The sequence below is a fragment of the Momordica charantia genome, assembly GCF_013281855.1.
Source record: "Momordica charantia cultivar OHB3-1 chromosome 7 unlocalized genomic scaffold, Mcharantia_2.0 BLBB01000007.1, whole genome shotgun sequence".
NCBI lineage: Eukaryota > Viridiplantae > Streptophyta > Magnoliopsida > Cucurbitales > Cucurbitaceae > Momordica > Momordica charantia.
In genome coordinates this window covers 12,119,339-12,129,459 of record NW_028275165.1, presented here as the reverse complement: position 1 = coordinate 12,129,459, position 10,121 = coordinate 12,119,339, and the positions used below count along the sequence as shown (strand labels likewise).

The following is a 10,121-nucleotide window of genomic DNA, read 5'->3' as shown; positions in this document are numbered from 1 at the left end:
CTAAGTTACCCACACCCCTACGAAGTCGATTTTGTGGTAAAGAGTCATTTGAACCCTCTTAGAATTGATTTCGAAGGCTGAATAGTGTACGTAACTTGCTGTATTTTTCTGTTTTAGTGCTTAGGTGTGAGATCGACGTAAAACTTAAGGGCGCGGTTGTGAGTAAGTAGACAAGGGGCGTATGCGTGCGCTAATGTGTGTCAGATGGCCTCTAATGTGCTGTTTTTGTGATGTTCGATATTATTTTTGATACGCTGATGTGTTAGGTAGCTCTCGGTTGTGGTAATCTATTCTTGGAGTATTGTTGAATATTTGTCGGTGATAATGGTGTAATTTCTGCTTTGCTAAACTGCTGAGAATTGCTATGGGGATGTTTGTTGTCTGAATATGCATGAATTTTTTGGCGTGTTTCGTGTGTTTATTATAGCTAGCAATGCTTGACTGGGCGTTTATGCTGAACGCACGCACTAAGCGTGGTAACAATTATATAGATGCAAGCGCACACCTGTCAGAGTAATATAAAATGGATGGAGTATCCAAGTATCGATCCTCAATGACTTCTAAATAATTTCCAAACTCTGAAGTTTTAAAGAATAGTGAATGTTGAAATGAGTGATTCTTGTAAAATGGGAAGTGGTCACAAATAATGGTTTTGGATTTGGGATTTGGACTTATAATAATAAAACCTAGCCCGATTTACTTCAAGTTAGCCAACAAAGAATCAATGATATGCTAAGGACGATATGCATTTCACTTTAGGAACCAACGACTACGCTTTTCACTTGACTTATGTCTAAGCAAGTTCAAAGTCTTAAGACATTCCCTAATATGTCTATTACGAGAGATATCTTAGTTTTAGGATGGAAATAGTCGCAACCTCGGGTTAAGGTCCTATGTCTAGGCTACTTAAGCGGAACCCTTATGTCTAAGGCGCTCCTCTCCTCGGTTTAACCACTCAACAATGCAAATAAGCAACCTTTTCAGTATTGACTTGTTAAGACTTACAGTGGCCTTCTCTAAATCCTAACTTTTTGGGAAAACATGTTGAGCAATGAATGGAAAGCAAAAACACTACTTCTTAGCAACCCTTTTTAGACATAAAAGGCTAACTATCCATAACCGGGCTAGAGACGGGAATTTAGAAAGACATATTGAAGAAAATACAGCAAGTAAAATGGTTGAATGTGGAATGCATGTGTGAAAAACAAAAGTTAACTAACGGAGAGTTTTTATCGGGATTGAGAGCTTCGCCCTTCTCTTTCAAGCAAGGGGGAGTGTCACGTGCTCTTTCCTCCAAAAACACAACTCTCTTAACTAAAAATAAAGTAAAGGCAAAGGGAAGATAAGCAAAGTGCTGGATTTTTATATATTTGAATAAGTAGAAAAATAACTAAGTACAAATGGAAACAAAACAAAGCTCAATAAAGGAATGTAAAGTACTCGGGATTTAAAAACCAAAAACAACTAATGAAAGCAACTCAAAAGTACTTAGAAAGAAACAAAGAAACACTAAAAATGATCAAGAGAAGAAAGCAAGGCCTGATGAATTTGGTGGAGAAGTTGCTGGAATTTATAGCTGTGCAAAATTGGTTAGGTAGGTCCTAAAACGATGGTGAATCACCCATTTCCAACTCTTTTGACTGACCAAATCGTGCTCAAACTGATAGTGGAACACTTCTTCTACACGTATGCATCGGTTGGAACCACCAAAACGCATTGGAAGACGCGTTTCATTAAGGGCAAAGTTGGAAGAAAACCAGTTTTTCTGCAGGCTTCCCAGGCGCCTGGCGCCTCCCATGATACTTTTTCGTCTTTTTGCTTCTTTTGATTAATTTGCACTCCCAAATGGTCCTAAAATGTCATAAATACAATATAAGCCATCCACAAACCATAGTATATGAATTTTGCATGAATTGGAACTCAAACGATCGAGAAAAATCCGAAACAAAGCTGAAACATAGTAAAAACAGCATCTAAAACCTTCTTTTTACGCATGTAAACAAGCGTAATCAATGCTTATTGAATATTGATGTTGGATATTAAGTGTTTTGGGTGAACTGTGTTGGGCTCTAATTGTTTAAAATTTGTTTGGTTATGCTTGTTGTGATAAAACTCATTGTGGAGCTGTTGTTAAGAAATGTCATATTGTGAAAGCATGATTGGTTTATCATTCCATCATTAGAATGTTGTTTATGTTGTGGAAGCATACTGAATTGTGTTTGTGAGCTGAAAGAAGCATGGGTCATGGCTTAAGAAAGTATATAGTAAGACTCTGGTGAGAGTTGGACTCTTGGAGAAAGTGAATGGGTGAGTGTCAGGGCCTCGGGTATAAATGGTCGGGGGCTGATACGTCACTAATTGAGTATCGAGGCCTCGGGTAAAAATGGTCGAGGGTCGATGCGAGGAGTCTTTTGGGAGGAAAGCTATTGGGGCCTCGGGTAAAAATGGTCGAGGGCCGATAGATGGTGAAATCATCGGGGCCTTGGGTAAAAATGGTCGAGGGCCGATGCGGTAGTGTCGGGGTTCTGGGTAAAAATGGTCAAGGGCCGACTCTACTCGAAGAAGTTAACTATGGAGGGCTAGGATAGCTGTGATAATCGTAGAGGTACTTGAGATGTTAGGGAGACTCGAGGTCAGTAGTTAATTTGTTCATGGTTGTGGTTGTCGCCGAATGTTATAGAGTGTGCCTATGTTTGATTGCATAATGTGATGAAGAGCATGACTATGAATGTTTTCATGATTTTGTTGAGCATGATGTGTGCGTGTGTTGGTGAGGGCTACTTACAGAGTATATTATATACCCACCCCCCCCCCCTCTGCAATTATTGTTTCAGGTGAAGGATTTGTTGGCGACCATGGTGATGAGACGGAGGAAACATGACGAGCGAGGACCATAGGCTGCGTAGTTACTTTTGCTTAGCTTAAGTTTTAGATGGTTAAGACCCTATGTTTTGGTCGATAAAGCTTGGTAGCGAAGGAGGGAATGAAGCAGGCAGCTAAATAGGAGAAAGGGCAAAAAGAGAGAGGACGCGACCAACCTATCGTGATCAACATGATCTTTAGAGGACCAAGTGAAGGAACAATGGGAAACAAGCGCAAGGCATTGGCCCGAGAAGCCAGCCATGAAGTGTGTGCGAGCTTCGCGCAGCTCGTCCCCTGCCAGATCACATTCTCGGAGGAAGATATGAGGGGCATGCACTGTTGGGTGTGTCACCCTAAACTTATGGTTTGTATTTCGTTAAAAACAAATGTATATTCAATAAAGTTTTATTCAATCAATTGATGTTGAATTCATAGCATTGAATTGTCCGAAATCCAATAAACTAAACATCCAAGGTTAATATCATGTAATCAGGACAGTATATATATTGGGCATATGTTTGATATACCCATGATATACTGGATATATATTTGATATACCCCTGATATAAAAGTAGATAATGTCCCGGGAATAACCTAAAAGGTCTATAGTATATGGATAAGGCTGGGTACCTTATCCTGGCAACACTATGGTATGACCCACTTTGTAAATGTTACAGACGACTCGATCCAGGTCGTTCGTGTGGAGATATGCGAATGAGAGTATCCTATACAATGAGTTTGTAGAAGACCAGACCACGAAATAGGCAATCTTTAGATGTAACACTGTTAACTAATAGGTTGCTATTTCTTAGGATGACCAGGCAACTCATTCTCAATCCTGAGTGAGTTATGGACTCCTGCCCGTGAGGGCTCGTCCTTTGATCTGTATGGGTGAAAGTGGCCCGAGTCGCCGACTCAACATTCCCACCATTTTGGGGACGAGACTGAGTGGGGAGCTGGGAACATAACTTCACAAGATGGAATTCACTCCTTCTCAACTTTAGGGAGTAGATGAGTGTTCTTTTAAATGCTGACTCCGGGACTTGAACAAGGGGCCCCACCCTCTCACTGGCCCGAGAGGGACTTCCGGTTATTGGTCGGAAAATAACCAGGTTGTTCATTAGAGGAGCAGTGATATTTAAGGTGTAAGATGTAACTCAGAGGTAAAACAGTAATTTTACCCAGCTTGAGTTACGAGCACTCGTCAAGGATTGACTTGTCATTAATGGTTGTATATCCATGGACACGAAAACATTCTACAGTGAGAAGAGTGCAGCTGCGGGTCTTTAGTGGAGTGACCCGTAGTTAACGAATGTTGATTAACTAGGTCAGTGAGTTTGACCGATTAATCTTGTATCGTTGGAGTTTATGATCTGTAGGTCCATTAGGCCATTTGCTAGCTCATAACGTGTAAAACGAGGATCAAGAATTATGAAATAATTTGAAATGTTCAAATTATGTAAGGGAATATATATATTGTATATTGATGCATTATATATAAGTATATATTAATAGAGATTCAAAATTAATACTATACCTTATGAGTGAAATATTTGAATAGGATTCAAATAATTAATATGAATTAGATTCATATTAAAAGTATAGGTTAAAAATTAATGCACATAAGATGTACATTAAATCTATAGGTTATTCAAGAGAGAATATGATTTAATTAAATATGATATATTTAATTAAATGTTAAATAATTAATAGTTAATTATTTAATATTATATTTAATTAATTAATTATTAATTATATTAATAATTTTTAATTAAAATTGATTAATTATTAATTTGATTAATAATTATTTAATATATTAATTTTAATTAATTAATGTTATTAATTATTAACTCCCCTATATTTTAGTAGGATAGTGGGGAGTTTAATGACGTGGGGTAACTCCCCACGTCAGTTTGTTTGTTTTGAATGTTCTGCTGCATGAACAGAACAAGGAATACCCAAGAACTCCCAGCATAATTCTCTCTAGTTCCATATCGAACGCTCCCACAAGTGTGTTCTCGGTACCCAAATGATAGCATAAAAGACCAATTGGTGGTGTTCGTTTGTGTTTTACTTGATGAAGTGTTCTTCAAAGGTAAGAAATATTCTTTTCCCCTGTATTTCAAGTTTTGTTTTATAGGTTTTTGTTTTTCAAAATTAATGAACGAAGATCATCGCTTCCGCTATGGGATTCACATCCCATCATGCTCCCTGACAATGACGCCTTGGTCATCGAGGTCCAGATCGACCACATGACAATTCCGCGTATACTGGTCGATGGAGGTGATTCAGCTAACATTCTGTCATTTTCCACTTACATTGCTTTGAGATGGGAGCGAGGTCAGCTTAGGCCTAGCCCCACCCCACTGGTTGGTTTTGCAGGAGAACCAGTCAGACTTGAAGGATGCATAAGCCTCCCCATACCTCTGGGAGAAGGGGAGCACCAAATCTCAAATTTGGTCGAGTTTGTGGTGGTTGAGGGCAGATCGATGTATAACGCGATATTCGGCCGACCTGTCATCCATGACCTATAAGCCGTGCCATCTACATTACATCAGACAAAGAAATACCCAACTCCCAAAGGAGTGGGGACGATATGAGGCGAACAGAAGACCTCGAGGGAATGCTATGCGGTAGCCTTCTAACCAACTTACAACACAATCATTGGGGGCCCCGATCTCCAAATAACCAAGACACTCGACGAGTAGGACCGCGAAGAGCCCATGAAAGACCTAGAGCATGTCTTGTTACTTGGCTCAGAAAAATGTGCAAGCATCCTCACAAAGCTGGGGGCCACCGAGAAGGAAGAGCTCATCCAGTTCCTGAAAAGCCATGCCGACGTGTTTGCCTGGTCGCACGAAGACATGCCTGGAATCGATCCGAGCATCATGGTACATCGTCTCAATATAGACCCTTATGTGGGATCTGTAATACAAAAAAGACGACCTGTAATACAAAAAAGACGACCTGTAAATGCTGAAAGTAGCGCAACTATTGTATAAAAAATTCAAAAACTTTTGAAAGCTGAATATATCAAGGAAGTTAATTACCCTGCGTGGCTATCGAATGTAGTGTTAGTAAAAAAATAAAACAGGAAGTAGAGGATGTGCATAGACTTCACTAACTTAAATAGAGCGTGCCTCAAAGATAGCTTCCCTCTCCCGCTGATCGACCAGCTGGTCGACGCAATAGCGGGGCACGAGCTTCAAAGTTCCATAGATGCCTACTCAGGATATGACCAAATAAAAATGCACATCCCCGACCAAGAACACACATCGTTTATCACTAACCAGGGACCATACTGCAATAAAGTCATACCTTTTTGGCTAAAGAATGCTAGATCGACCTACCAGCGCATGGTCTTTGCCGACTATATAGGTCGGAGATGGAAGTATATATGGATGTTATGCTTGTGAAGAGCAAGAGGACGACCTCTCACATAGCCGACCTGGCGGAGACGTTAGAAGTCCTTCAAAAGTATCAGATGAAGCTTAACCAAGAGAAGTGCGCGTTCGGGGTCTCCTCTGGCAAATTCCTAAGGTTCATGGTTAACCAACATGGAATAGAGTCGAAACCTAAAAGGATCCAAGCTGTATTAGCATGCAACCGCCTCAAATCTAAAACAGCTTCAATGCCTTAACGGGAGGATCACCGCCTAAATCGTTTCGTGTAATGATCTACAGATAAGTGCCTGCCATTATTCAAGGTACTACGGAAGAAAGAACGCTTTGAATGGACCCCAGAATGCCAAGTGGTTTTCGACGAGCTCAAGAGCTATATGAGCTCGGCACCATTGTTATCGAAGCCCCTACAAGGCGAAGAGCTCAATCTGTTCCTTGCAGTATTAGTAAGCATGGTGAGCTTGGCACTGATAAGATAGGACAACGGCTGGCAAAGCCCTGTGTATTACACAAGCAAGGCCATGACGGACGCTGAGACTCGTTATTCACATGTGGAGAAGTTAGTGTTGGCGCTAACTGTCGCAGCACGACGTCTCCGTCCTTACTTCCAAGCTCACAAGGTGAAGGTACTTACTAACTTTCCCCTCAAGCAGGTCTTATAGAAGCCTGAAACCTCGGGAAGGCTCATGAAGTGGGCTCTCGGGCTGAGTGAGTACGACATAAGCTTTGAAACAAGAGCCGTGATGAAAGGTCAGGCGATGGCGGATTTCAGCGCAGAGCTCACTCCGCTCACCGGCTTGGCAAAAGAAAACTTAAGCAGATGGGTCCTTAACGTCAACAGATCCTTGAACGAGAAAGGTAGTGAAGCAAGAGACTTCCTCCAGGTGCTTTGCGGAGATCGGTTTGAGTATGCGGTAAGGTTCAACTTCCCAGCCTCTAACAATGATGCAGAGTATGAGCGCTGATAGCAGGCCTACACATGCCTAATTCAATGGGGGCCACGCACTTTGACATAAGGAGCGACTCGCAGCTCGTGGTCAATCAGATCACTGAGGAGTACCAAACTAAGGACATTAGGATGGAGAAGTACTTACATAAAGTGCGAAGCTGTTAGCTCGGCTGAAGGAGTACACCATAGAATGGATACCTCGGGCCGAAAATGATAACATCGACGCCCTGACAAAGCTGACATCTTCCTACCCATCCGAGATCTTCAAGTCGATCCAAGTTGAAATTATGGATGCACCCTCGGTTCAGGAACCGGAAGCAATAAGCGTAGAAACTGCGATCCCAACCTGGATGATCCCATAAAAGCCTTCCTTCGAGGTGAAGACCTACCGGAACAAGGCGATCATGAAGGTGCAATGTAAGGCGGCAGGCTACGTCCTCTGGGACAACGTGCTATACAAGCGAGGATTCTCTTTCCCACTACTTAGATGCCTAGATCCGAAAGAGGCGGACTATACCATAAGAGACATCCACGATGGGGTATGCGGCAACCACGCAGGAGGTCAATTCTAGTCGCAAAATTGGTCAGGTAGGGCCGTTGGGTGTGTTGCCCTAAACTTGTAGTTTGTAATTATGTAAAAACAAATTTATATTCAATCAATTTGTTGTTGAATTTGATTACGCTTGTTTACATGCGTAAAAAGAAGGTTTTAGATGCTGTTTTTACTATGTTTCAGCTTTGTTTCGGATTTTTCTCGATCATTTGAGTTCCAATTCATGCAAAATTCATATACTATGGTTTGTCGATGGCTTATATTGTATTTATGACATTTTAGGACCATTTGGGAGTGCAAATTAATCAAAAGAAGCAAAAAGACGAAAAAGCTACATGGGAGGCGCCAGGCGCCTGGGAAGCCTGCAGAAAACTGGTTTTCTTCCAACTTTGCCCTTAATGAAACGCGTCTTCCAATGCGTTTTGGTAGTTCCAACCGATGCATACGTGTAGAAGAAGTGTTCCACTATCAGTTTGAGCACGATTTGGTCAGTCAAAGGAGTTGGAAATGGGTGATTCACCATCGTTTTAGGACCTACCTAACCAATTCTGCACAGCTATAAATTCCAGCAACTTCTCCATCAAATTCATCAAGCCTTGCTTCCTTCTCTTGATCATTTTTAGTGTTTCTTTGTTGCTTTCTAAGTACTTTTGAGTTGCTTTCATTAGTTGCTTTTGGTTTTTAAATCCCGAGCACTTTACATTCTTTTATTGAGCTTTGTTTTGTTTCCATTTGTACTTAGTTATTTTCTACTTATTCAAATATATAAAAATCTAGCACTTTGCTTATCTTCTCTTTGTCTTTACTTTATTTTTAGTTAAGAGAGTTGTGTTTTTGGAGGAAAGAGCACGTGACACTCTCCCTTGCTTGAAAGAGAAGGGTGAAGCTCTCAATCCCGATAAAAACTCTCCGTTAGTTAACTTTTGTTTTTCACACATGCATTCCACATTCAACCATTTTACTTGCTGTATTTTCTTCAATATGTCTTTCTAAATTCCCGTCTCTAGCCCGATTATGGATAGTTAGCCTTTTATGTCTAAAAAGGGTTGCTAAGAAGTAGTGTTTTTGCTTTCCATTCATTGCTCAACATGTTTCCCCAAAAAGTTAGGATTTAGAGAAGGCCACTGTAAGTCTTAACAAGTCAATACTGAAAAGGTTGCTTATTTGCATTGTTGAGTGGTTAAACCGAGGAGAGGAGCGCCTTAGACATAAGGGTTCCGCTTAAGTAGCCTAGACATAGGACCTTAACCCGAGGTTGCGACTATTTCCATCCTAAAACTAAGATATATCTCATAATAGACATATTAGGGAATGTCTTAGGACTTTGAACTTGCTTAGACATAAGTAAAGTGAGAAGCGTAGTCGTTAGTTTCTAAAGTAAAATGCATATTATCCTTAGCATGTCCTTGATTCTTTGTTGGCTAACTTGAAGTAATTCGGGCTAGGTTTTATTATTATAAGTCCAAATCCCAAATCCAAACCATTATTTGTGACCGCTTCCCATTTTACAAGAATCACTCATTCCAACATTCACTATTCTTTAAAACTTTAGAGTTTGGAAATTGTTTAGAAGTCCTTGAGGATCGATACTTGGATACTCCATCCATTTTATATTACTCTGACAGGTGTGCGCTTGCATCTATATAATTGTTACCACGCTTAGCGCGTGCGTTCAGCATAAACACCCAGTCAAGTTTTTGGCGCCGTTGCCGGGGACTTTAGTTTTAAAATTATTTTCAAATTCTTTTAGTTTTTATTTTTGTGAATTGTTGTTGGGTGTAATTTCCATCCACCGTTTTTGTTCTATTTTTTTTGGTCGTTTATCTCACAAGGGTAAGTTAAAGTGCATGAGCACAAGATCTTTTCTTCTACCCCTTGACCCTGAGATTGAGCGGACCCTTCGAAAAACTCGAAAGGAGCAAAGACTTCGAAAACAACTAGAAAAGCAAAAAGAGAGAGAAGGTGAAATCAGTCGTGAAAGTGAGGTAGAGAGTACGAGCACATCAATGGCAGATATTCCACCTCGTGATCCGGTTCATCCACCTGCTGTTAACGGTAATATGAGGGATCATGCAAGAAATGATGAATTCAACCATATCCAGATGGCGGACAACAGAGACGTGGCAATGCGAGAATATGCCGCCACGGCTTTTCAGAACTTTGATTCAGGGATAGTCAACCCTATTCCAGCCCACGCAAACTTTGAGCTTAAACCAATGATGTTCCAAATGTTGCAGACAATTGGACATTTTGGAGGGCAGGAACATGAGGATCCACATGATCATCTGAAATCATTCATTCAAATTGCAAATGCATTTCGATTACCTGGTATAACAGACGATGCTCTGAGACTAAC

General features: G+C 40.7%; 1 protein-coding gene across 1 annotated transcript; it reads left to right on the top strand.

The window, feature by feature from the left end:
- Nucleotides 1-5,066: 5,066 nt before the first annotated feature.
- LOC148210375 (uncharacterized) lies at nt 5,067-5,396 on the top strand. The gene has a single exon (XM_088126302.1). It carries the CDS (start codon nt 5,067-5,069, stop codon nt 5,394-5,396), a length of 330 nt encoding a protein of 109 aa, XP_087982428.1.
- Nucleotides 5,397-10,121: the final 4,725 nt, after the last annotated feature.

Excerpts from the sequence above, each read along its gene's own strand:
- LOC148210375 (XM_088126302.1), top strand. The coding sequence starts at position 5,067 with ATGCTCCCTGACAATGACGCCTTGGTCATCGAGGTCCAGATCGACCAC.